A 25,255-nucleotide genomic window follows, 5' to 3' on the forward strand; every position below is an offset into this window, starting at 1 on the left:
AGCGTCGGGCTGGACTTAATGAAGTTTTACGTTTTGTGGTACTGGACGGCCGGCACTGGTCAAGCCTCTCTCCCCACAGCTGATAAAACGAGTCGTGGCGCCATTTCCGACAGGGTGAGTTGAGAGCACCCCGACTGGACAGGCGGATCCTGCTGTCTTTTCACTGTGCGGACGACCGATCTGAAAGGCGGGTCCTGATCGTGGCAAGCACGCTGCGCTATGCTGGCTCATGACGCGATCGAGCAGTTGGCCAACAGGGAGAGAGAGGCATGGGCAGTTGACGGGCCAGTCGAGGAACTGCCGGCCGTGATGGTACCAGTCATTGAGACTAGGCTACAGGGGACAGCGGCAGGTGAACGACGCGGTCTGCGTCGACACCATCGATACCACCCGCATATTAATATCAACACCCCGAGCGAAATCCCAGAGCAGCAGAGGGCCGGCGACGGCCTTCCTGCGTATACACGATACACCGAGAATACCCTCAATGATGCTTCGGAAGACTACATGGACGAGGATAGCGAGGATGACAGTTCAGAGCCCGAATATCCCACCGTCCTATCCCCCCCTCCGTCATATCACGCCGAAGCGCAGCGAGATCCACCGGTATGGAGAGCCCTCACCAGGCTAAAATGATCTCAGTCTTCTGACCCCGTGTATATGTTTCTCAGATCTACAGTGTAGCCATCCCAGGCATCCAATCAGAGCGCCGCTCTGAATTACAGCGGCAATGGGTGTCATATGCAGAAGGAAAGCGGTTCGAGCACCGACAAAATTATGTATCATGGAGGACAGCACGGAGTAGCAACAGCGCGTCTGATACCTCATCCGTGACCCTCGCCGGTAGCCCGAGTAGTTCGCCTTCGAGCTTTGATCCCTTGCCGGCCGTGGAACCACCACCACCACCTCCTTCTCCTCCACCGCCTCCTCGATCACCACCAGCAGTGACCCCGCTGACGACACGTCAACGAGCCAGGCGAGCTCTTGCGCAATTCCCCGCGAAATTGGGTGGCTCCCTCGCCAAAGCCATCATGCTCGATAAGATGGCTTCCTGGGCGGCCAAGACGAAACATTGGAAGAAGACAAAGCGGGATTATGTCAAGGAGGTGTCTGGGGAGAGGTGCTTTTTTGTTGGTGCTGTGGATAGGATGCCTGATGGACAGGCTGCCTCGGATTCAGGCTCAACTGGGCCAGCTATGCCGGCTGTTCAAGTAGTGCCGCCACGTGCTGATCCGGTGATGAGTGTTTTTGTTCCGAATGAGGGCACTGGGTTTGAGAGGGGCAGGAGACATGAGCCTGGGAGTGATTCAGCTGGGTCCTCCCGACCGGGGACGGCAACGGGCCTTGTGCGGTCAAGCTCGCTACTCAAGAGGGTGGCAAGTTTGACGAAGAGGAAGAAAGGTGTTGATGGGGAGGCGGGTTTTCCTATACCGGAACTAGGGAGGAGGCCGAGCAGGAGGAGACCGGGGGATGACCTGGAGATGGTGGGGGGTTAGGGGAGTGTTGCTGATCGGGTCGAGGATGACTTTACATACATATATACTTCCTCGGGATGATGGACATACGCAACGCTAGAAGGGAAAAGCAACTCGACAGATGTTGGTAGTTTAATGGTTGGGCGTTGCTTTCTTGTTTTCTCCCCCAACATACACAAAGGCGACAGTCTACAAGGCCATGGAGGCGGCACCGCAAATTACCAGAATATTTGCATAGAATACACAAGCATATAACCAATCCCTTGCTCTTTCCAAACCTCATCAAGGCGACATTGTTTCATGAAGAGGGTTAGGGTACAAATCCTATGGCACTTGCCCCTGCAATTGCCCCACGTCGTTCGTCCCCGCCCAGGGATTTGACGTCAGCTCAACCCGGCAGGCACACTCGCTCCAAAGCTCCTTCCCAGACAAAATACCATCCCAACTTTGACCAGGAATGCAAGACTGGTCAAATGCGTCTTAGCAGCTGGCGTCTGCTACTCTTCTCGGTCCTAACACTTATTATGTCCATTATCCTTCCAACCCTTTACAAAACAAATCCATTGCTGCTCTCAACTCTACGAAACAAGTTCATCACAACAGCAACAACAACAGTAACAACAACAAACAACCTCTTCTTCCGCCAAACTCACAAAATGACCACCTTCCACCACCCCTCCCACCCGTCCATCCCCATCACCCTCCCCGACGGTCTCACAAAAGACCAACTCCTCAGTTTCCATCCCTTTACCGTGTGTTCCCCCTTCCTTTTATCCTCCATCCATCAACTGACTTGATCAACAGTCCTGGCTATCAACACTGACCACCTCTCTCACCTCCCAATCCACCACCCCCTCCCACCCCTTCTCCCCCAACCCATACACCCTCCGCTCTGTCAAAATCCAATCATTCGACCTATTCGGCCACAGAGTCGGCTTCCTCAAGCTTGTAGCCGATGTCAAAAACGATAAAAACGAGACGCTCCCCGGCGCGGTGTTTCTGAGAGGACCATCGGTGGCTATGCTTGTAATGCTCATACCCGATGATGGCAAGGATGAGGAGGAGAGGTACGTTTTGCTGACGGTGCAGCCGAGGGTTGCGGCGGGGAGTCTGGAGTTTGTGGAGTTGCCTGCGGGGATGGTGGATGAGGATGGGGAGTTTGTGGGGACGGCGGCGAGGGAGATTGAGGAGGAGTTGGGGATTAGGATTGAGGAACGGGAGTTGAGGAATCTGAGTGAGATGGCGTTGGGGGAGGAGGGAGGGGGGCAGGGTTTGGGAAGGGGAGTGTACCCTAGTCCGGGGGCGTGTGATGAGTTTATACCTATTTTTATGCATGAGAGGCGGGTGCCGAGAGATACGTTGAAGGAGTGGGAGGGGAAGTTGACAGGGTTGAGGGAGCATGGGGAGAATATTAGTTTGAAGTTGGTGAAGATGGGTGATTTGTGGAGGGTGGGCGGGAGGGACGGGAAGACGTTGGCTGCTGTGGCGCTGTGGGAGGGGTTGAGGAGGGAGGGGAGGGTGTAGATGTGGTGATGGGAGGATGGTGAGGCGTGGTGTTGTTGTTCTTATTGTTGTTATTGTTGTTGCTGGTGCTGACAGCTGGTTGTCAGGTGATGAGACATTGCTGGTAGGTCGGGTTCGAGACTCACGCTTATCAGATGCAGATGTAGAGATGAGGTTAACAGTAAACACTACAGGGCGTATGGTCTAGTGGTACGACGTCTCAGTTGCAGATAATGTTCAAAGCCTTGAAGCCGTTGGAAGCTCCAAAACAGGTGAGAGGGTTTCGAATGATGTAATGCTCCATGAGAAGGTCCCAGGTTCGAACCCTGGTACGTCCATCTTTTGCAGTTCTTGGGGCAGCTTTCTGCTTGTGGTTTATTTTCTATTATTATACCCAATCTGTGTTGATGTTTGTCGACCTGAACTCCTTGCTTTAGATCCCTCGATTAACAATACTATTCCTATTCAACCTCCCACATCTCTCGGTTCATGATGACCCTCACAGCCTGAACTTCTTTGCAATCTCGATACCCTCGGCCAAATTCGCTATCCTAGCATCAATCGCGTACCCTTCCTTCTCCAGTCGTATACACTCCTCCCACAAATCAACAAGCTTCACGTGAAACACCTCGATGAACTCATTCTCCTCCAGCTCCGGTTCCAGGTTTTGATTCTGCGGCAAGCTCATATCGACACTGACGTGCACCATCTTAAGGTTGGTGTTCGTAAAGCCGGGGTCGTTGAACATGACGGGCGAGGACTCTATCACCTCGCAGACGTAACCAGTCTCCTCCTTTAGCTCACGAACGGCGGCTTCTTCTGCCGTTTCGCCCTCGTCGATGAGGCCGGCGGGGAGCTCGATGACGATCTTGTCCAGGGGTGGGCGGTATTGCTTCTGGAGAACGACTTCGGGACCGGTGGGCTTTTCGAGGATGGCGACGATGCCCACGCCGTCGATGCCGGATGCTTTGGGGCGGGTGCGGCGCTCGGCGGATTCCCAGGTGCGGGTTATGCCTTTGGGATCGAGGTAGATTTTTCTAGAGAGAAAAGGGTGGAAAGGGGTTAGAAGGAGAAACCACGTCGTGGAGCGTTCGTTTGTATGGCTTACTTGACGAGTTTGGTCCAGACTGCTTCACTATCCGCCTATATGGACATGTTGGTTTATGGGTCTTGAATGTTTGTTTTGTTTTTGTTATGGGCGGCTTACAAGTGGCTCGGTGGCTATTACTTTTGCTTCGGATTCTGGTGCCAGAACCATTTTGGATTGCACTGGAGGAAAATAACTTTCGTCTGACCTTGCTATCATTTTCTGAGGGGAGTGTGTTTGTGAGGTTGTTCTGGTGATAATGTGGAACAATGTCGGTGTGTAAGTCGAGGTGGTGAACGATAATCTGGGGCACCTCTGCGGCTAGGGCTCCACTGAAGCCGATAGGGGATGCTGGGGTCACCGCTGTGACCCACCCGCTGTATCTGTACCACAGCCACGGTGTAAGTGCCGCTGGCCAATGACGATGGAGGCAATGTGTGATGTGTTGGCTGTTCTGAAGCTTTTCTTCTTGCGTACCAACAGCGGTTCCTGTGATGCTGGTAATGTGGTGTATGGACGGCTGGAATTGCCCTGGATTGGATCTACGGGGCTGGTACGCCGGCAGCAGACAGCTGCAAGGGCGAGTCGGTTGTAGTTTGCATTTATCGAGGATGGCTACCTTATTGATAATGTATCGTTGCTGTCGTCACCCATGACGGGAATGCCTGGTGACGTTTGACCTGACGCGTGTTTGATGTCGAAATGGTTGGTCCGGAGGAGTGAAATGCCCGCCCTGTAGTGATCGTGATTGCTTCGTGTTGCAAGATCCGTTGTGGAGCTGAGACCACCATACTTTAGCATCCTCACAGCTCTCGTGCACGTTGATGGGCATCAGGGGCAAGATTCTGATATTTTACGCTACTCATGAGGCTCTAGACGTTATGACATCTCAAAAGTCAGATATCCCTTCCTCAAATGTTCTGGGACGTCCCGGTAAGACTGGAATGTGGGTTAGGGTTCCTGAGGGCCGCGACAAGGCCGCGTTTATCGCAACCTCTCATTGCATTCCCGCAAATAAAAACTGCAACATCACCACGCAACTACCTACGAATCACTCCATATCGTTTTGAGTAAATGCTCAGATGGGCATCAAACGTGTCCCTTACCTGCCTTTCTCGGTGTCATTTTTTTTGTAGGTCTCAGACGGAAACAGGGGCGGCGGGCATATTGACCGCCGTGCCGCTCGCCTCACCTTGCACCTCGGTGCCTTGTTTTTGCTGCGCGTCATGAAGCTTGTTTCGACTTCTTCTTATTAATCAAGATCTCTTGACATCCTTGGCTTCATTTTTACTCGGCTGATTCAGTTTCTACTCACTTCTCGCTTTCTACTTTCGTCAGTAATTCCAATCGCCGGCTGTCACCAAAATGGCACCCAACGACGATGACGACAGAGCGAGCATCACAACAACAGAGGAAACCCCCCTCCTAGCCGGCTCACCAAGACCGTCATCACCTCGCCCCAACCAACATGAACATGATAGCCAACACGACCAACCAGCTCTTACTGCTACCATTTCCAAGAACGACCAACTTCGAAACCGTATCCGGCCCCGCGTTCTGATTCTTGTGTTTGTCACACTCTTTTTGCTTGAGTTGGGTGTTGGCATCACAGTCGCCCCTAATAGCGCCATCATGGAATCTATCATTTGCCGGCAGCACTACCCCAGGCTGCCGCTTTCCCCGGACCATCCAATACGGCAGTTTGCAGGGGGGGTGGCGCTGATAGATGACCCTATTTGCAAGTCACCGGATGTGCAGTCCGAGCTGGCCATGTTGAGAGGGTGGGCGCAGACGTTTGAGTGTATTCCTGGTCTTATCGGGGCAGTGCCATATGGGATATTGTCAGACAGATGGGGCCGCAGGCCGGTGCTGGCGTTGAGTTTGCTTGGCTGTTTGCTGTCGGTGGCGTTTATGTATTTGGTTTGTGAGTATAACCTCGATACCTGGGAGATGAGGGGGGTTGTGCTGATTAACTGGCTAGTTTACTTCTCGGATGTTGTGCCGCTGTGGTGGTTCTGGTGGTCGTCGGCGTTTGAGCTGTAAGTTTGGCGACGTCGGACAAAAGGTTGTGCTGAGGTTGAAATAAACATGAGGGCTAACATGAACGGTCAACAGTATTGGCGGTGGCGGCACCGTTCTGGTGGCTATGCTTTATACTTTTGTGGCAGACGTTGTCCCCGTTGACGGGCGCGCAACAGTTTTCCTGCAGCTAAACGCCCTGTTTTTGGGCTCGCAGATGCTCGCCGGTCCGCTGGGGGGCGCCATGATGGTGAATGACCCGTGGGTTCCACTATGGGCATCCTTGATCATTATAGGGGGTGCAAACTTGCTCGTTCTCTTTTTGCCGGAGACGCTACACCTTCACGACAAGAATGTGGCAACCGCTTCAGAAGACGACATGGACGACGAGAGGTCAGGGTTGCAAAAGCTCTTATACAAGACAAAGACTGGGTTGGAAGAAGTCTGGGAGTTCATTCTTGGAAACAAGAGCGTAGGTTTGTTGATCTTGTCTATGACTTTTGTTATTCTTGGTCGGTTCGTGGGCGAGATCTTGCTACAGTACGCCACAGAGAGGTATCACTGGAGTTGGAGCAGAGCGTCATATCAGCTCGTGATACGGAATGCCTTCAGCATGTTCACGCTGCTGGTTCTGATGCCTTTTGCCAGCTGGTTTTGCCTTCAGCACCTGGGAATGTCGGCAGTGGAGAAGGACATCTGGTTGGGCCGATGGTCTGGTGTCACGGCAGTGGCGGGCTGTCTGATCATTGCTGGAGCGACCAACGGGGTGCTTTTCTCTGTGGGACTGATCTGGTTTGCGCTTGGCTCAGGGATCACGTCCGTGATTCGGTCTCTCCTCAACAGTTTGGTGGAGGAGCACCATGTTGGTACCGTCAACACTTTGGTAGGCTTCATGGAGAACGTTGGGATGATGGCAGCTGGCCCTCTTCTGGCTAAGAGCCTCAGCCTTGGACTCGAATTGGAAGGCCTTTGGGTCGGTCTCCCACTCATCACGGCTGGAATGTTCATCGCGACTTCTACGGCGATTCTGTGGATCTTTCGGTTACCGAGACGGCCATCGTTGGTGGATCTGAGAGCTTAGATACGATGCGATGAGATCTCCCCAAAATCCCATCGCGATTCGCCGGGAGACCAGCTCAGCTGAAGCGGGATTCAAAGCTTCCAGAAGGAGCGCAGATGACGTCGAACCCCAGGTGTCATCAAAATAGCCCCGATAGCTAGCTAGGATAGACCCAGGACGCCACGATAGCTGAGAGGACCCGGATTGTCGGGAATTGGCCGTTATGCGAACCCGCGCAGAATCATGGACTAGGGGTGAAATATGGCCTCATCTGGATCGATAGTTGACAAAGGAGAAATGAGATTTTTTCTCTCACTGAGAAGAGGCTAAAAAACCAATATGCAGTCCGAGTCAGGATGGAAGCAGCAATGGAGCCGAGGAAGATAGGAGATGCAGCTGCAAGGGGCTCGTGGTGTGTTCAGCAAGCCACAGCTGCCAAACTGCAGGTAGCCGGTAATACCAAGCACAGACCATATGCCGCCCACAGGCAGCCTCTTGTGCAAACTATCGACTTCCCCTTTCCACGACCATTTTTCTTCAACAAGTTGGCACGTGTAACGTGCTCGCGAGAAGAGCACAGCAAACGTCCTTTCCGTACGGGTACATACAACCACAAGGTGAAACGCTCCTCCAGGTCGATCATCGATCCGATAATTGCGATTGCCAATCCACCCACGGTTTTGTCTTGCACCCCGCTGCTCCCGCCTTGGAAGGACGGCACGGGAGGGGTGATGAACCGCTACCAATACAACCTCAAAATTGTTGTAAGGTCGCGTCCAGTCCACGTTTTCCTGCATTAATTCTGCATGCAGCCATCACAGCTATCGACGATGTTGCAAGGACGTCATATACGCCGTAAACCAGCTTCTCGTGGACCAATCTCCTTATCGCTTCCCCTGCATATCCCGTCCGATAGCCGACCACACTACATCTCCTTCCTTTTGGAAACCACACAAGCCTCACCAGCGGGTGTCTCTTATTACCCAGGTACTTATCGGACCTGTTTCTCACAGCCAGCCAGCCCCCATTGCACCATGGAACAAGCCCAGAAAGTCGGCTTTCCGCACTGGGCTCCCCAAAGCGGCTGGCTGGGGCCCCTGGTTCGCCAGCATGCCAGGGCCCTCTTGCTAGCGTTGCCATCTCGTGCGAATCATCTCCACCAGCGCGTAGCCCCAGTCCCTGAATGTGAAAAGATGCGACCATTTCCCCCTCTCCATTCCTCTCTCTTCAGCTTGCTGTTCGGGTGCTTTCTCTCTGCTTTCCTCTTGTCTTCCTGCTGTCGGCGGTCCTGTCCCTCTCGACAGCACTCGTTTGGTGGCTTTCACCTGCCGTGTCGCTCATTACATGCACACACATCTCACCATTCGTCGTTCATTTACTTCTTTTGGACCGTCAAAAGTTTCTGTCACCGCCCAGCCCGACAAACCCCACGCTGCCCCTTTTCCGGGCTTTGATCTCGAAAAGCGCTCGGGCTTCCATGCCGGGAGTTTCCCAGACGACTCGCAGTTGAACAAGTTCGATTTTACACAAGCGACGCGTTGTTACGTTTCCAGCCCCTGCCGTATTCCGACCGAGTAGCACCTCAGACTGACTGAGGTAGCATTGGATTGCTCGGTTTTATATGTGTGGGTTCCGCCAGAAGAACAACCCCCTCCAAACTTGGTCATCCTGACTCTTCTCTTCTCAGTAATGTATTAGTCTAAACAATAATCACTATCTGCCAAAATGGTGTCTTTCTTTGGCCTCAGAGTTGGAGGCAAGAAAAAGTGAGTGGTTATGACATCTATGCTGGAGAAACACCCGCCAACCGTTGATGCTACAGGAAGGCGGAAACCAACCCGGCGAAGGAGCCTGAGAGGCCGAAACGGATCGATCAGAATATGCTGGGAGAAGGACAGTTCTTTGGGGTCAACACAGACGCAAAGAGTGTGTTCAATGAGGGCAGCATTCAATCGGTTTCCCGTGCTGGGGCTGGAACGCCCCAAGCCGGCGTCAGAGGCCCATATACCGAGACACACAACCTTGGCGCGGTGAGCATGTTCGACTTGGGAAGTGCCTCTCGCAGCGGCAGTCAGGCCAGCTTTCGACCAGACTTGAAGTCTCCTGCCTCCGACATGAACTTGGGTGGACGGTTTGGTGCGCAGGGCGGGTCCTCGACAAGTCTGGCCCTCCCACCCGGACCTCCTTCTAGGATGGGCTCGAGACCAGGAACACCGAGCGGAAGAAGCAAGGCCTGGGTCAATCCGCTGGATGTCCACTGGGCTAGAGCTACATCGACAGCACCGACACCGTTGAAGATTCACCCTCTGGCGCAGTCCAGCATCGAACTTCCTCCCCCAACGCCAACCAAGTCCGACGCGGGCTCTGTCTTCGGTGAAGAGGCAGATGATATGGTGGATGCTGTCATGGCCTCGGTGAAGAAGCAAGAGGAAGAAAACAAGGAAAAGGCGCGAGAGATGGAGAAGAAAAAGGAGACGGCACGTTTGGAATTGGAGAGACTGGAGAGGCAAAAGTCAAACGAGTCCATGCTGCCTAAATCGCCGGTTGAACGACAACATCAGCTGTCTTTTTTTGACAGACCACAAAACAGTCCGACATTGCCTGGGCCAATGTTCCGGGGCAATGTTGACCAGAGACCCAGCAGCCGAGGTGGTCCACGTCAGGATAGCCCTATCAGTCCAACCGGAGGTCAGTCACCTACTATTCATCAAGGTCCCCCTCCTACCGGGCCGCCTACCCAGTCTCTTCCCCAGCCCCCCGGTCAGGGACCGCGTCAAGGACCACGAGGACCTAATGAAGCTAGAGGGCCACAGCAGACCAACACTCCCCCGTACAGTCCAACTCACAGTCCAACTGAGGCATCTCGGGGCGGCTTACCCCCGAAGGCTACTCAGGGTCCCAATCCGAACGAGCCCCCCCGGGACCCTCCTCGCAGCTCGCCTCCTGGTCTTCGAAACGGACCGCAAAGCTTTCATCTTCATGGTCCACAACAGCGCAGTTCTCCCCCGCAAAGTGCCGGTCCGTATCGTCCGCCTGGACCGCACAACAATGGACCAAGGAACGGTCCTCCTGGCCCTGGCCCACGAGGTCCCGGCTTCAATGGACCACGATCTGAGAGTCCCATGCGCAGGCCGATGGCACCGGGGCAGTTCCGATCCGAAAGCCCTGCGCGCAGGCCAATGGGCAGCGGAGGGCGTTCAGAGTCTCCCGGACCACGGTTTATGGGAAATCATCAACGTCGCCCTGAAAGCCCTGGCCCAAGGTTTAGGGGAAATAACGAGTTCCGATCAGAAAGCCCCAGACGTGTGCCTGGGAGCAATGGTCCTGGCCCTCAACAGTTTCCTCCTGGAATGGGTCCCCGACCCGGACCGGGCCCGGTTCCTCGCCCACAGGTTAATACCACCTTCGCCCCTCGTCCACAACCCGATGCAGCGGCCGTCTCTAGCCCCCAGGTCGATGCTGCCCCTGAGCTCCCAACGCCGGTGAGCGAGGCCAGAAAGTCACCGCCCCTTATTTCTACACTGACATCCCCTACGCCGTCAACTGCGAGATCATCTGTTGATGATGAATTTCTGGACCAGCTTACCACTCCGCCTGTTATCCGGGATGTCAGTGCGAAGCGGGACACTCTCCATGCGACTCACCGTGCCGAACAGAGCTTGTCTATGAAGATCGAAGAGCTGGAAAAGACAATCCTCTCTCAACATGTCTTGAAGCCAAGACCGACAAATCTGGCTCCTGCGCCTGTCAACCATAGAATGAGCACCGCGAGCAGCTGCTATAGCAACGACATGCCCGATGCGAAGGACGATGAGCATGATGAGGACGACAACGATGAGCCAATCTTGTCTATTCAACCTGCTCCATTGCGGATCCCCTCTCCTCTGCCTCCTTCCGTGGCGGCTGCTGTCACAAGCCCAGTCCAGTCCCCTGGAAGTCCCATCCGAGCACCCAAGGCCGGTCAAAGGCCCAGACGCCCCGGTCTTGAGGAATATGGTGTTGCCAGCAGCCAGCTGAGCTCTCCCCGCGCCCACGTCCCAACCCCAGCACCCGCCACCCTGACCAGCCCAACAGACAACAACAGCATCCGTAGCTTCCACACAGCCAACAACTCTCCTCCCTCTCGCTCCACCACACCCCTCAAATCCAAGCCCAGTCTCCCTATCCTCGTCCCTCCTACAACCGCATCCACCACCGCCATCTCCCCAGCCGAACCACCCAAACCAATCCCCTTCATCGACACCGGCTTCCAGTTCGACTTTGGCACTACCACCACCACCACCGGCCCCTTAACCCCCGACTCCTCCCACTGGCACATCAGCTCCCCCGTCACCGAATCCGCCGCTGCGCCAGGCGTAGCTATCGCCTCCGCCCCCGCTCACACCACCACCTCACCATCATCACCAGAGGATACCGACCTTCCCAAATTCACCCGCCCCAACGTCCCCCCCCCCCTCAAGCTCAAGTTCAATTTCTCCCCCGAGGCCTCCTCCCGCGATCCCACCTTTGGCACCCTCACCCCACCGTTATACTCGGCACCCCCCATGATCGCCGTCAACGACGGCCGTCCGTCCACCTCGGCGGGGTACAACCCTTTCCCCCACGGCGGGCTGCAAGCCTCCCCGCAGTTGATCTCTCAGTTTCCAGAAAGCATGAAGGACGAGAACAGGTTGAGTTTCATGGGGATTGGCGTGGCGAGGGGGCCGAGCATCAGGGAGGTGAGGAGGCCGGGGACGAGCCACGGCACCGGGCAGGGGCATAGAATGGTGGATAGTTTTGGGACGGGGTTCATCTGACACACACACACACACACACTCGTTCGTTTTTCTTTATTAGCTGTGGTTATATTTCGTGTAAATATTTTTTGTGTATCAACCAACCCCTTTTTGTGATGAATATCTGGAAAAGAGAACAGACATTGGATACCAGGAAAGAGGAGAAAATCATCATTATCATCATCATCATCATCATCATCATTATCATCATATCATGGGCTCTGTTTCCACAGGGCCGAAAGAGAATAAAATCCTGAACTTTGTCACACCACTTCATTGTGTCCGCTTTGTATATATCCGTCCATCCATCACCCCAAGAAATTCCTCACCATCCCCCCCACATTCTTCACATCCAGCAGAAACGTATCATGTCCAAACAGACTCTGCTCCTCGCTCAGCTCATAATGCGCCACGTTCCTGTTCCCCGTCATCCTCAACGCCTCCGCAATCTCCCTCTGCTGCCACGCCGGGAACAAAATATCGCTCGCCACCCCCATCACCAGCACCGGGTGATCCCACAGCACCGACAACCCAGCCACCAAATCCGCCGGCGGCTTCTGCCCCGGCCCCGAGTAATTGCTTCCCCCACTACCGACCAAGCTCCCCCCAAACCCAAGCCCATCCCTCTCAAACTCCTCGTGGTGCTCCGGCTGCTCCTCATAAGGCGTATCCGGCAACGTCAAACTGCACGCGTCTTGCTGATAACCCCCCTGCCCACCCCCTTCCCTCAACGCCTTCTCCCTCTCTGCCCTCTTGGCCCGAATCGCAACCTGGTTCTCCCTCCCCAAATCAAACAAATCCATCGCCTTGCTCACATAAATCAGACTGTTCGGATCATACGTCAGGCAAAACTTCTCCCCCGCATGATCCAGATACGTCTCCACCAAAAAGTCCGGGCACAGCGCAGGCGGTTTGTCCTTGTCCGCCCTCCTCCTCCCAAACCTCTGCTCCCATTCCGGGCCGGACCGGTACGTGATGGTGGCGATCTCCCTCGCGAGCTTCATCCCGACGTGGGGGGGGATTTGGCCGTAGTAGTACCCCCTGTTCCAGTTGGGGTCGTTGAGGATCGCCTTGCGCTGGACGTACCGCATCGCGATGCTATACGGGTGCGACCTCGCGCAGGCAGAGATGCTCACTATCCTGCCGACTCTCTCCGGGAACGCGACAGCGGCGGCGAGGGATTGCATACCCCCCATGCTGGATCCGACACTGGCATGGAGCTTTTCCACCCCTAGGTGATCCAGCAGACGGAACTGCGCGCGCACCATATCCGTTATCGTCAGCAGCGGGAAGCGGGTCGCGTAGCGTTTGCCGTCTGAGGGGTCGATGCTGCTTGGTCCGGTAGAGCCATAACACCCCCCTATGACGTTCGTGCAGATGACAAAGTATTTGTTGGTGTCCAGGGCCAGTCCGGGACCGATAAACTTCTCCCACCACCCGGGCTGGGGGTTGGCGGCGGTGGAATGGGCGTGGGAGGAGGCGGATAGGCCAGTGTGGAGGAGGATGACGTTTGTTCGGTCGGCGTTCATCTCCCCCCAGGTCTCATAGGCAATGTCGAATTCGACGAGCCGGCCGCCGTGGTCGAGGAGTAAGGGGTTGTTGGAGTGGAATATTTGGGTTGCGCCGACGGTGTAGGAGGGCTCGGGACCGGAGGAGGTAGAGTCGGTACGGGTTTGGGAGGCGGAGGCAGCGGCGGCCTGTTGCCGGAGGGTTGCGGAGCGGGACTCGAGGGCGTCGACGCAGGGGAAGGACATGGCGGGGTTGGAGGGGGCGCCGCTGCGGCGGGGGCGTTGGTCGTGAAGGTGACGCCGGTGAGGTTGCGCCGCCGCCGTCAAGGGTCGCATACCCGGTGCCGCCGCATTGTGGCAGAGGGGTGTCGCGGGGTTGCTGCCAGTGGCACGGGTGAGGGCGGCCGAAGCTTGTCGGAGACTGGATGTGACTTTGGTTCGTGACTTCATGACGTTGTGGTATAGATTTGAACTTGAGTGATCTGGGCACACAGCAAAGCAGCTCAGTCGATGGCGGGTGAGGAGTGGTATAATTCGACTTCGAGATCGGACGGCGACTTTGAAATCATGGTGGAGATCTTGATTATCAATGCCGTGGGCTGCCGTTGCCGGCGCCCTTGATGGCCATTTTGTTCGAGCTTGACATCGAATCCAGCAAATTATTGCATGGGGGTAGCATTACGTGCTTTCACGTGCATCCAGGGGTTCTCGTGGTGCAATCCATGGCACACACCCCTGGGGTTAACTTATAGCTCCCCAGATCACCGTTCTTATCTTATCGGCGGTGGAGTGATGTCACAGGTGCTGTCCCGCCAATGACGTTGCCCAACGCTCAGAGGGTCTAGATGCCTCCTACTTTGAGCCCCCTTCCAACACCTACGCACACCTGAGCAACAGCCCTGTCTTACACCTAGGTTGCACTGCCCATCAGGCTGCGGGTTAGGTCTCAAAAACAGCTGAAGAAATACTACTATAACACGCGTCGCATCCCGTCTTTACGTTCCCCGGGAACCTAGCCCCTCCCTTCCTGCCATCTAGGAACAGTTCTTGCCCAAGTCAAGCACACATCACTCCACTTGAGCACGTACCGTAAACATCACCAACCAGGCAACAACCCTGCTACTGCCTACTGCTGCCGCCATCAGAACTGAAGCTTGTGTTCAGCATGTGGAACACGGTCAGTCATATATTGACCAGCATACTTCCTCCCGTATTGCCCATCCGGCCTCGTCCAGACTCTGCACCCACTCCAGCCGACGGGACGACTGCACAGGATCCTACCACAGGCAAGATGGACGCCGAAGGGGTGTACAAACCCAGCATCACCGACGTTATTGTCGTCAAGGCCATGCTGGTCAAAGGCCTCCAGATCCCTGTAGAGATCGCCGACAACATTATTGAGCTCGCCGAGTACTGGCCGCACGTCACCGCCGAGGTCACATGGGGAGACGAGCGCCCAAATCAAGTATGGAGCGGCGAGAGCAGAGAGAACCAGTTCTTGGTAAGCTCTCAAGCATACATAAATCGATATACCGTGGCTTACACCAACATAACATGTTACAGCTCCGCACACCACCCCTAGGCTTCCCAGGCTGGGGAACCGACACAACAAGCTACACCAAAACGATCCATCCCAAGCCCCCTGGTGAAGGATATCCCGCCTCGAGCTTCCAAAAACTAGCCAAATCCCCAGTCACTCTCCTCGCCCAGCCATGCCGCCGCATCGTCTTCACCATACGATCCAAAGATCAGGGCTGGGGCGGCGAGTACCACAATCAGAACACCTACAACGGCTCCTGGACATGGTTTGAAGCCGGGCTGGAAAGGTGGTGTAAAAGCCAGATACCTGATCCCCCACAGCCATGTGAATCCCATGAAGACCCAGTTCAGAAACCGGTGAGAGATGATGACGACAACGACGATGATAAGCAACCGTCAATGAACCTCGAGGATCTGGCCACCGTGATTCCCGAGGTGGTGGCTGACCCGCAAAGTAATGAGTTCAAGTTCAACCATCCGCTGCTTCCACGGGAGAACGTCAAGATTCAGTGCAACAAGTTGACGGAGAGGGAATACATCACGCATGTGGTGGAGTGGAATCACGATGATGACGTGGATCCTGAGGACGAGGTGGCGGCGAAGAAGCTACATGATGTTGGGAGGGGAGAGCAGACGGGGAATGGGGAGTTTGTGAGGAACATGAGGATTGGGGATGTGGTGACTGTCTGGGGGAAGACGAGGTTCGGGGGCTGGATTAATAACATCTCGTCGGTGAAGGTGGAGGTTTATTGGTCGGTGTAGAGTCGAAGCTGGAAGAGATGGACTTGGGAGGCTGGAGTGGTTGAGTATTGATGCCTATTTTAGCAACAGTTGATGTTACTGTTTTTCGCTTTGTACCGTCGGCCTGTGTTCTGACTGAAACGTGTCTACCTAATGTCTACCTAGAGTCCAATCAGCCAGATGAAAGTGCTTTCAAGTCAGCCGAGACTCGGGCCTACCGGCTGTCTATTGGGGCGAATTGCTGGGACAATGACAGGAATTGACGTTGGACTTTGGCCAGTTTCGCTACGGTACGGTCCACGAAGAAGGGGCCGAGTGGCTTGGTAAAGCGACTGATATGTGTAGGATAGCTGCCAATCGTTCGTTTTATTTATTGTTCATGAGGCAAGATAGATCTCGTTCACCAATCTCGTGGGAAGGAATGTACGTGATACGAACAAAGAGCTGGCCGCGAAACGACTTCTCCAAAGTGCCCCGGCAGGAATGGTGGAAGCCATCACGAGGTCAAGCGGCATCTCCCGTCCCAACTGGCTGATTCGGGCTGAGTTCTAGACCTGATAGCCATTACCACACTTTTCATTGAAGATATATTTTTGTCATTGTCTTCCAATCAGCATAAACATCAGTAATCGACCGGTACTCCAATCACTTTCAAAGGCCAGACTACGGGAGACCAACCTTTGTTCCCCTACCTATTCGGCTTCAGCAATCCCGCCAAGAACCACCCAACCACCACCTCGAAACGCATGAATGGATCACCGTAGGTAACCAAACCGGCAGTTCAGTTTGAAACGCTCAATAATTACTCCTTGGCTACCGCTCTTCCCGCGAAGATCATCCAAAAATACATCTTCAATGCCGTTGATTTCCTTTAGAAACCGCAAAAGACGGGTGGGGGGTTATCCCACCACACTTCTTCCTTCCCAATTGCATCCCTATCCATCCACCTTCCCCGCATCCATCCCGCGCGGCATTGCATTCGGACATCATCATCAGCATCGGGCTCCTGCTTTTGGCTGGGGGGGATGTTGTCATGCAAGATAGCAACTGACAAGGCAATACCAAGCGGTGTTCAACGACTGAACACGGCAGGTCCAAGTGTTTTAGCTGCATAACCTCCTCGCGGTATGCACTCAAGCATCCTTCCATGCATATTCCATAACCCCTCGATAGAACGTTGACAGCTTGGCTCCCTCACCAAAATTGGAAGTTCACCGGCAATGGCATCCCCAAAAAGGCAAGTAGACTCCTCTCGCAAATACTTCAGACGCTTCAGCGCCGCCGTGACGAGACGTGGAACGTGGGGGAAGGGGAAGACGAAAAACCATCAAGGTGTCTATCTGTCCCTGATGACGACATATCAACCTTTCCCAAAAGGTACAGCCACAAACACCCAAAGCCAAACAAATTCGAAATCTGTTTTTGCTTTTCTTTTTTCTCTATTTTTTTTGGGGTTTTTTTGGAATAGTATTTAGTACATTTTTATACATTTGTGGCTTCCCCTCCTTCCCCCTTTTCCCCTATCTCATTCATCATCTCCAACAAAAAGCCCCTTGAGCTCTCCCACCTCCCACTTGGTATCTCATATATAAAAAACAGAAACCCACCACCTCCCTGCCAATAAACAACCCCCCACACACAAAAGATGTAAACCAAATTCCCTTAGAAGTCCAATGTGCCCCCAATGTGATGATGATGCCATGTCTGTGTTATGAAGGGCCCATGTATCTCGTGTTTTAACGTTGAATGCCCCCTCTCCGTCGTGTCGTTCTCTTCATTGTAATACTCCAAGATATATAATCACCACAAAAACCCCCCAACTCACACCCCGATCAGCCAGGCCCATTACCCCCTAACTCGTCACCAATTCATCCATCCACAACAACAGGCCAAACAAACATAATCACGTAAGACCCCACAGCCATGAAACCGCTAAAAAGCCATACAAAAAGAAAGAGAAAAAACCATTTTGCTCGCTACATTCCATTGATTCCTTTGTGGTGGTATACTATAAGCTTCATGAGACAGACAATAACAACACGCAAACAGACAGAAAAAGAAAAACAACGCCCCGTATGTATGTAAATGCCCACTTTGTCCTCTTGTGTGAATGAAAAGCAAAAACAGGAAAATGCAAGCCTTCATCTTCTTCTTGACAACATCCATTCAAGACAGCACAGGGTGGGGAGGGGGGGAAGAGAATAAAATGAAATAGGGCGGGAGAAAAAATCACACCTATTTCGCCCCGTGATGAGCGAGTCTGCAACCACAACCACAGCCAAACTGCCATTCATCCATCAATACAAAAGACACATTTGCCCATGCCACAAAAAAACCCCAAATGACCTTCTTTCCTCGTTCCTTTCTTTTCCTAACTTCTCCAATGAGTCCCACCCCTCCCCCCCTGTCCATCCTCATCATGTCGGGCCCTTGTATAAATTTCGTTTCCTTTTTCGTGTTCAGATACCCGCCACCCTATGCCAGCAGGCCTTGAAGAGTCCCATGCCTGTCCCTCGTGAATGCTGCGCTTGTTCCCCCAATCCGCTTCCAGACTGCGAAACAAGACTGCTGTAATCAAGTCGAGGCGAAAATTCAACACCCTCAGGGGCCCAGATCGCAAAACCCAACCGCTAGGCCCTTGCCATGCTATTCGCTTTTGTTTTGCTGCCTGACTGGGCATGAACACGCTTTGTTTTCCCAATGGGGCCCCTTGAAGAACCCGATATCCCCGTCTATAGCCCATGATGCGCAAAACATGTGCGAGGAATATGCATAAAGAAAGCGCTGCTAGGTAGCAAAAGAGACGGCAACCGACGGTGGTCTGCTGACAGCATCCATATCTTGCTTCGGCGATATCGGCGACGTACGTTTCAGGTCGAGGTCTCCGAACGACCGTCTCGCTCTCGCCCGAAGTCGTGAAATCAAATGCCCGCTCGCTTCCAGGCTCTGCTCGCCCCATCTCTCTCACATAGGTGGTCTAATCATATGATACAGGTTCGAACTCCAGGTGGGCTAACGTGCGACTAAATAAGTATTATGCTGCATACACCTCCGTTGAAGAGATCCTGAACAAGCTGTCCAATATAGTGCTTCATCTTTGGTCGCTTGGACCTGGACTGTGAGTATCCAAGAAAGCCCTGTCTTGTCTTGATACGCAATCCAGGGCATGTAGCAAGCAATCAACGGAGTGAATGCACCCGCATTCTCGAGCAGATATCTCCATTGCCATCGCCGTGGTCTACTGCTGCTCAGCCACCCTTGCGGTCGGCCTCATTTTTAGGCAGTTGCTCGCTTTGCGCAACGCCGTTGGTCCCATTCTTCAGGTCCGACAAACCCTTCTTGCGCGGCTTGGATTTCTGCCAGCTGTTGAAGCTATCAGACGGGCTTTTGGCAGAACGTGGATTGCCAGATTCCCTTGAGCTTCCATGGGCACGGTGCTCCAAAACAGGCGATCGGTTCGAACTGTCGTGCTGCTTGGCGGAGGGTCCTGTCGGCGGCGTCTTTTGCGTCCCCGAACGAACGTCCCGATGTCCTCTAGGCGACTGAGCGACAACTGGTGGACCAAAACTCCGCAGGACGGTTGGGGACGGTGTCCGATGCTCGTAAACTGGCGAGAGGTGAGGCATGTCTTGAGCAACCGAGTACTCGTTAGTAGCTAGATCCAGTGGCGCAAGTTGGCGGTTGTTCAAGCGTGCCAAGCCCAGAATGTTGTTGGGGTCGTAGCCCATATGCGGGTAGTAGAGGTGAGTAGGAACAGCGGCCATGGTGACCCGCTGTTGAAACGACGCATCGTGGTGGTTCATGGTCGATGAAGGGGACCTGTTTGCTGTTGAGCCGTTGACAATGACAGGCCGATCAGGCACGGTGAGTGACACGGGCTCCGAAGAAGTGGTGGAATAAGAAACCGACTGGTCGTTCCACGAACTGTTGGCACTGGTGCCTTGTTGGATATAGAGCGGGTTGCTATGGTGGATGTCCTCTGTGATCGTAGTCTCAACGCCAAGCGGCGAACGGTTGGAAGTTGATGCTTGAGCCAGCTTGGGCACTGAACCATTCACCACAAGCGGTTTTGCAGACAGCTGTCCGTTGGTCTGCGCAAATGGTGCCGATGGGAGTGGCGCCGACATACCGGCAGAGATAGTCCGGGCATGCCCGAGAGGCGATGGTGATCGCGATGTACGCTTCATCCTCCGATCCAGTACAGCCTGGGGTCCTTGGTCCGTGGACAATCGACGACGACCCTGGCTGCTCTGGTTCAGCGTGTTAAACACTGGTGTCCCACTTGGAAACGCATTAGCCTTGCGATTGGGACTAGCATGACCGTTGGGATAATGCCCCGCATAACGGGCGCCGTCGTCTTCTGGAGCATCGGCCACAACCTTGGGCTCTTCGTAGTCGGTTTCGGATAGCTCATCTGGGGTGTAATTGGACACCGGGACACCATTGACCTGTCGTGGGGGTATAGAGGACACGCCGTTTTGTGCTTGGCTTGCGGTGTACGCAGCCGCTGCCGACATGGCCTGCTGAACCGTGATCGAGCCTCTCGAAGCTGGCTGGGACTGCGACCTAAGGGCACCGCCAGAGGAGACACCCGTCTCACGAAGGTTTCTCCTGAATTCTGGCATTCCATTGGAGGTGGTGGCCGCCGATGTCTGCGAAGCAGGGGACGAAGGGTATGTGGTGAAGCCCGGGTGGAAATAGGCCGGGGGCTGCATCGGAAAGCCGTACCCGTACATCAGATCTGGGCGGATTGGAGCTGTTAATGGCGGGTTGTCAAAAGAATTTGTCCGGGATCTGTCTGAGCCTGAGCCACCCTGCATTCGCTGGGCGTGTGCAAGAGCCTGTTGCTGGTTGATCTGCTGGGCATGGGTGTACAACTGGAATCTCAGGTTTTGATCGTGTTGTGCAAGCGCATTTAGCGAGGTTTGCAGGAGCTCCTGAGGAACACCAATCTGCGGGTTTTGAGCCTGATACCAAACCAATTCCTGCGGGTTCATCGTCGTAGGCATGCCAGCCTGCGCAAAAGGCATGCTCTGCTCGTAGCCCTGATGGTTGGAACCGCGGCGGTTACCCTGGTTACCGTTGCGTTGATAGTTGTTCCTCTGGCTTCGATTGTTGAAATTGTTGCGCTGCTGCGGCCTGGATTGCTGCTGTGAGGCACTCCTAAGAAGCACGGGCCGTGGAGGCGCCGATGGCTTTTCCCATCTTCTTTCTTCCTCCTTGGGGTATACGTACTGCTCCCAACACTCAGCAAACTTGCCCTCGGCAAGGAGATCAAAAGCCCTCCTCAGTTCGAGATGAAGACCACGGAACGAGGTGTCATCGGCCGTGTTACCCAGGTTTCGTATTATGTTGAACGGCTCCTCGATGCACAGAGTGTTGTTGGTGCCGATGTGCCATTTCTTTTCCGTCTTGGTCAACAGCTTGCCGACTCGTATTGACAATGCAAACTTGTCATAATCAAACTCGTATGCGTAGAACCGGAAGAATTGGAACAGAAGGGCTGCCAAGCTCTCCTTGTTCTTGGCACCGAATCCCGTCAGCTTTGGAACATCGTCGGCGAACTCGCTTCGAGTGCCGTCGCTCTTGAGAAGCTTCTCCTTCTGTCGTTGATGGAGCGCTGGCAATACCGGTGGGTCTCGGAGTTGGAGAAACGCGATGATCATGCATATCCAGGTATACGAGCTCAAAGTTCCGCCAAATGCCGCGTCATTGATGATTCGCCTCCGGGTCCAGTGCTTGATGATCATGGCCAAAGGTCGCACTCTTTCGTCGATACTCACATACGTCCGCACCATACGTGTATTCTCCAGAGCCAGAGTATTGTTGACGTTCATGTCGCAAGCCAGTTTGAGCTCGGGATCCCAGATCTTGACGATTGGCACCTTGGCCGCAGAGATACAGACCACGTCTTGCATTCCATGTCTGTCGAGGAGGTCCGCTATTAGGCAAACATGCTCCAGTCCTTTCCATGGTGTTGTAATGCAGATATCAACTGTAAATGTCTTGTCAGAAACCCAGTTCGCGCCGGTCAGGGGGCCCAGGGATACTCACCATCAGAATCATCAGAGCACAACAGGTTGCCCGACGAGCCAAACAGATGCACCTTGATATCATGGCCAGGCCACTCGTCGTTGAACAGCTTCTCCAGCTTGTTGACCAGCTTTTGCCGCTTTGTTTCCACCTCTTGTGTTGGTAATAGCACCCTGAACAGATCGTTCATTTCTGTCTCCAGACTCTTCTCGTTTTCCTCAGATAACCGACTTGGTATCCTTTCGAGGTCGCCCTTTTCTAACCTATCGGTCCCCAGGTTGTACGGCATGCGCCGCCGTGAGTGGGGAATGGCAGTCTCAAAACGGCACCCACCTAACCTAGGGGGGAGCGGCCGTAATGACGGGACATTTCCGTTGGTCTCTGAGTAAGCGGACCGTGGGGAATGGTTTTGTGTGGCATTTGGTGATGGTTCACGGGACTCGAACGAGAACTTGCGGGCGTGCTGATGTGGCGTTGAAGGTACCGAACTCGACTGAGCTGGGTGCGCAGTGCCATTCTGGCCCGCAGGCGGTGGTGGACGCACCGGTACACCGTTGCTGGTGGGCTGTTCTGAAGGCTTCTTGACTGGCATTTTGGATGTCTGATCCTTCCCTGATGTTATAAGCGCGCGGTCGGCGTTGTCTGAAGGCTTTGCTGGTCTGCTCCCATGACCGGTCTGGGCACCAGTTTTGATGTGGGTGTTGTCCTTGTTCGACACCTTGGAAGATGATCTCGACCTTGTAGTTGTCTTGGTCGATGGAGACGAGAGCACCGTAGGAAGCGGGGGAGCTTGCAACCCACCACCACCACCACCCCGACCACTCGAGAGAAGTCTGTTATACTGGAGCAGCTTGCCCTGATAGGCCTGTTGTTGAGACAGGATGGGCAGAATGTCGGCGTAGTACGGTGAGTATTCGGGCGTTGCGGCCGTGTTTAACCGGGGGGTTGTTAGGTTTGGCCCAACACCCGGCCACGGATGGGTCTGGTAAAGATGTTTAGTTTCAGCCGCGGTGGGCTGGCCGTCCATTAAGCTTGAACTCTGCAGAACGACAAGCGAAACAGTTCAGGTGCTGCGAAGCCGAAAAGGATCGGTCGAGGAGGTACTTCGCTTGGAGAACCCAGAAGCCGATTGCCTTGGACTGCTGCTATGTACGCTACCGGTAGCGATGCTAAGAGTGACAGACTAAAAGCAGTTGAAAGTCGTAACCTGATTGAGGTTGAGGAGATCGATTGAGGGCGTAGCAGCACGCTTGGTGATGACAGCTGTCGGCCCTGTTTGGCTTGTTTTTCCTGTCTGGTAAAAAGACTCCAAGTCTTCCCTGCAAGCTAATGCCACGGAGAGCTGTCTCTTGGGTTGCCAAACTGCCGTTGGTTGTCGAGAACCAGCAGGTTCAGTGGTCGCGGTCCGAGTCCCAGAGGCACAAAGAGTGCAAATGGCAGAAAACCCGCTACACCCGGGATGTGGGTATTATGACCGATCGAAGAGCGATTTCTGTGGCGACAGACCCGTGTCGGCAATTTCCCAATAACAAAACGCAAACTTGGATATGGACGGCTGCGGTTTGCCCCGGCTTCCTGCTTGTCACAACTTTCTTTGGCTCGTCAACCAGCCTCGCGCAACCGAGGTCGCTGTGGAAGAATCGGTGAGCGGCAGCAGGTAGGATGACGCAAATGAGTGCTCGGTGAAGGGGAGCAGATTCGCAGGATCCGTGAAAGCCAAGCGGGCAGAGAAAGTAAGTCGACCGTTAACTGATCGCAAACTAAGAACGAGTCGTAGACGGATCGTGTCGAGAGGGTAGGCAGGTTCTCAAACGGGGTGTGTTAACCGCGAGCGACGGCGAAAGAGTGCACGGTTGGCATGGAAGGAATAACGCGCGAGGTTGGCTAAAGAACGCGAGACATGCGGTGTCTGCTGGGTGTCGGTCGGAGCAGAGAAACCACAAAAAAGAACAAATAATACAAGGGAAATCAGACCGTGGTGATACTGGGGGCGTGACCGACCGGGCGAACGCGTGACGGGCGTCGACTTGGTTTTTGCTGTGACAGCGGGAGAGGCAGGTTGGAAAGAGCCGGTGAGCCCTGGAAAAGGAGAACGGGACTGATGATGTATGCTGTAGTATGGTGGGGACTTGTGCCAGCGTCGAGCTGGAAGCGCAAGGCGAGTCTCGAGGTCAGGGGAGGGTGTGTCGAGAAAAAGTGTAGTAGAGAGGGAGACTGGTCGAAGTTGGATTTAGAATCGCAGTCGGCTCGCTTCCATTGAGAGAAAGATGCGGCCCTACCTTGGGTGGATAGCGAGGTGTGTAGTTGCGGGAAACCTGGGTGCAGGTGGTTGCTTTGCTTTCCAGCAGCAGCGGAGCGGCCAGCAGTGAGAGAGCAAGTGCCACACACAACCGACAGGGGCCCAAGGCTAACAAAAAGGAGCACATCCAATATTAAGCCAGGCGACTCCTTACTCCACCAGCCCGCACCTCTCAGCCAGTCAGAACTCGTCTCTCTGCCAGAAGTGTGCCCGCCCCCGCTAAAACAGAATGCGATCGAGCACCCTCTACCCAGTGTGAGAGCGTCTATTCTATACCTACCTTGAGGTCAGGTAGATAGATACTCAAACTCCAGAGAGCGGGCACCCGGCAGCTATGACCTAGGAAGTAGTCTCAACTCTGTCGCTCACCATCGCCCACCATGACCAGCACCAATGGGCAACGGTTGTTCCTCAATTGAAAGAGAACAGAGAGTGGGGGAGCCAGGGAGCGCAGCCCGGCCCCGGGCTTACCGTACCGGCGACTCAGGCGCCCCCCTTGGCTTGTGCTTTGTTCCCAACGCCTCAGACGGAATTCTTTACTCTCGTTTTCCGCTCACCTAGTCGCTTTCTTTGGGGCAAGGCAATGCAATGCAACGCAGAAAGCCGAAAGTGCAGAGAGAGGTGCCCTGCCCAGAGAGGTGCCCAGAGAGGTGCCCGGAAAGTGTTCGTCCTGTGCTTGGCGGGGTACATTGGACTTGCCCTCCACGGGTGGGTGTTGGTCGGTGGATGATCTCACTGCAGATGCCAGTCTGGCTGGCAGTAGCACACATCAGCAGCATCTTACCTTACCTTACCTTACAGATGCCGCTTTGGATCATCACCACTGCCACTATCTGCCCATTCCTTCCCCAAACGGACATCTTCAAGAGTCAGTCCTTCGCTACAAGCCCAAGGGTCCTTGCCAGCAGTTCCAGGTAGAACCTCGGGCTGGATGTCTCAGCATCCGGGACCACACAGACAGTAGTTTCGTTTTATGCCCACCTGTGGATTTTTTCATCTCAACTTCCGTCACAAGTACCCATAAGTTTCACAGCATGATGCATTTGAACCTGGCATCTAGGAAAACCTTTTCGTCGAGTCCAGCCCTGCGATCTTGCAGCAGGTTTTTTCCACCCCAGGTTGTCGCTCCTGCTCCTGTCGTCCCAAGCCAGAGACCGCCAATGCCGTCACTGTCAGTCTATCCTACGCTCGTGACAGCTGTGATGCTCAGTCCAAC

The 25,255-nt window shown here is 54.3% G+C and overlaps 8 protein-coding genes and 1 non-coding gene across 9 annotated transcripts; 6 read left to right on the top strand and 3 right to left on the bottom strand.

Moving 5' to 3' along the window:
• Nucleotides 1-219: 219 nt before the first annotated feature.
• On the top strand, nucleotides 220-1,496 carry QC762_115630 (uncharacterized protein; the record flags this gene model as incomplete). Its single annotated transcript, XM_062885981.1, has 2 exons — nucleotides 220-606; nucleotides 672-1,496. 2 exons carry the CDS (start codon nucleotides 220-222, stop codon nucleotides 1,494-1,496), a joined length of 1,212 nt encoding a protein of 403 aa, XP_062749009.1.
• Nucleotides 1,497-1,801: 305 nt separating this feature from the next.
• On the top strand, nucleotides 1,802-2,999 carry QC762_115640 (uncharacterized protein; the record flags this gene model as incomplete). Its single annotated transcript, XM_062885982.1, has 3 exons — nucleotides 1,802-1,871; nucleotides 1,893-2,227; nucleotides 2,280-2,999. The coding sequence occupies 3 exons, from the start codon at nucleotides 1,802-1,804 to the stop codon at nucleotides 2,997-2,999; spliced, it is 1,125 nt and encodes a 374-aa protein (XP_062749010.1).
• Nucleotides 3,000-3,171: 172 nt separating this feature from the next.
• Nucleotides 3,172-3,316, top strand: QC762_0014900. The gene has a single exon. It is a non-coding gene; the product is annotated as a tRNA-Ala (tRNA).
• A 16-nt stretch (nucleotides 3,317-3,332) lies between these two features.
• YSA1_1 (ADP-ribose diphosphatase) lies at nucleotides 3,333-4,881 on the bottom strand. The gene is made up of 3 exons (XM_062885983.1): nucleotides 4,186-4,881; nucleotides 4,087-4,121; nucleotides 3,333-4,015 (listed from the first exon to the last, which is right to left on the bottom strand). Exons 1-3 carry the CDS (start codon nucleotides 4,282-4,284, stop codon nucleotides 3,478-3,480), a joined length of 672 nt encoding a protein of 223 aa, XP_062749011.1. The 5' UTR covers nucleotides 4,285-4,881; the 3' UTR covers nucleotides 3,333-3,477.
• On the top strand, nucleotides 4,690-7,165 carry QC762_115660 (uncharacterized protein; the record flags this gene model as incomplete). Its single annotated transcript, XM_062885984.1, has 3 exons — nucleotides 4,690-5,989; nucleotides 6,047-6,104; nucleotides 6,181-7,165. Exons 1-3 carry the CDS (start codon nucleotides 5,431-5,433, stop codon nucleotides 7,163-7,165), a joined length of 1,602 nt encoding a protein of 533 aa, XP_062749012.1. The 5' UTR covers nucleotides 4,690-5,430.
• Nucleotides 7,166-8,869: 1,704 nt separating this feature from the next.
• Nucleotides 8,870-12,075, top strand: QC762_115670 (uncharacterized protein; the record flags this gene model as incomplete). The annotated part of the gene is made up of 2 exons (XM_062885985.1): nucleotides 8,870-8,910; nucleotides 8,967-12,075. 2 exons carry the CDS (start codon nucleotides 8,870-8,872, stop codon nucleotides 11,938-11,940), a joined length of 3,015 nt encoding a protein of 1,004 aa, XP_062749013.1. The 3' UTR covers nucleotides 11,941-12,075.
• A 152-nt stretch (nucleotides 12,076-12,227) lies between these two features.
• Nucleotides 12,228-13,877, bottom strand: cys2 (Serine O-succinyltransferase; the record flags this gene model as incomplete). Its single annotated transcript, XM_062885986.1, has 1 exon — nucleotides 12,228-13,877. One exon carries the CDS (start codon nucleotides 13,875-13,877, stop codon nucleotides 12,228-12,230), a length of 1,650 nt encoding a protein of 549 aa, XP_062749014.1.
• A 326-nt stretch (nucleotides 13,878-14,203) lies between these two features.
• On the top strand, nucleotides 14,204-16,087 carry QC762_115700 (uncharacterized protein). The gene is made up of 2 exons (XM_062885987.1): nucleotides 14,204-14,928; nucleotides 14,991-16,087. Exons 1-2 carry the CDS (start codon nucleotides 14,593-14,595, stop codon nucleotides 15,726-15,728), a joined length of 1,074 nt encoding a protein of 357 aa, XP_062749015.1. The 5' UTR covers nucleotides 14,204-14,592; the 3' UTR covers nucleotides 15,729-16,087.
• A 1,066-nt stretch (nucleotides 16,088-17,153) lies between these two features.
• Nucleotides 17,154-24,189, bottom strand: QC762_115710 (uncharacterized protein). The gene is made up of 2 exons (XM_062885988.1): nucleotides 21,762-24,189; nucleotides 17,154-21,702 (listed from the first exon to the last, which is right to left on the bottom strand). Exons 1-2 carry the CDS (start codon nucleotides 22,765-22,767, stop codon nucleotides 18,956-18,958), a joined length of 3,753 nt encoding a protein of 1,250 aa, XP_062749016.1. The 5' UTR covers nucleotides 22,768-24,189; the 3' UTR covers nucleotides 17,154-18,955.
• Between the last annotated feature and the right edge of the window lie 1,066 nt (nucleotides 24,190-25,255).

The sequence above is a fragment of the Podospora pseudocomata genome, assembly GCF_035222375.1.
Source record: "Podospora pseudocomata strain CBS 415.72m chromosome 1 map unlocalized CBS415.72m_1, whole genome shotgun sequence".
In the NCBI taxonomy this organism is placed as follows: domain Eukaryota; kingdom Fungi; phylum Ascomycota; class Sordariomycetes; order Sordariales; family Podosporaceae; genus Podospora; species Podospora pseudocomata.

Bases quoted from the DNA above. Each gene is read 5' to 3' on its own strand.
- QC762_115700 (XM_062885987.1), top strand. From the start codon at position 14,593: ATGTGGAACACGGTCAGTCATATATTGACCAGCATACTTCCTCCCGTA. The intron at 14,929-14,990 runs GTAAGCTCTCAA...AACATGTTACAG, and splicing joins GCAGAGAGAACCAGTTCTTG to CTCCGCACACCACCCCTAGG.
- QC762_115710 (XM_062885988.1), bottom strand. From the start codon at position 22,767: ATGGACGGCCAGCCCACCGCGGCTGAAACTAAACATCTTTACCAGACC. The intron at 21,703-21,761 runs GTGAGTATCCCT...AGACATTTACAG, and splicing joins GTGCTCTGATGATTCTGATG to TTGATATCTGCATTACAACA.
- YSA1_1 (XM_062885983.1), bottom strand. From the start codon at position 4,284: ATGATAGCAAGGTCAGACGAAAGTTATTTTCCTCCAGTGCAATCCAAA. The intron at 4,122-4,185 runs GTAAGCCGCCCA...ATGTCCATATAG, and splicing joins TAATAGCCACCGAGCCACTT to GCGGATAGTGAAGCAGTCTG. The intron at 4,016-4,086 runs GTAAGCCATACA...TTTTCTCTCTAG, and splicing joins GTCTGGACCAAACTCGTCAA to AAAAATCTACCTCGATCCCA.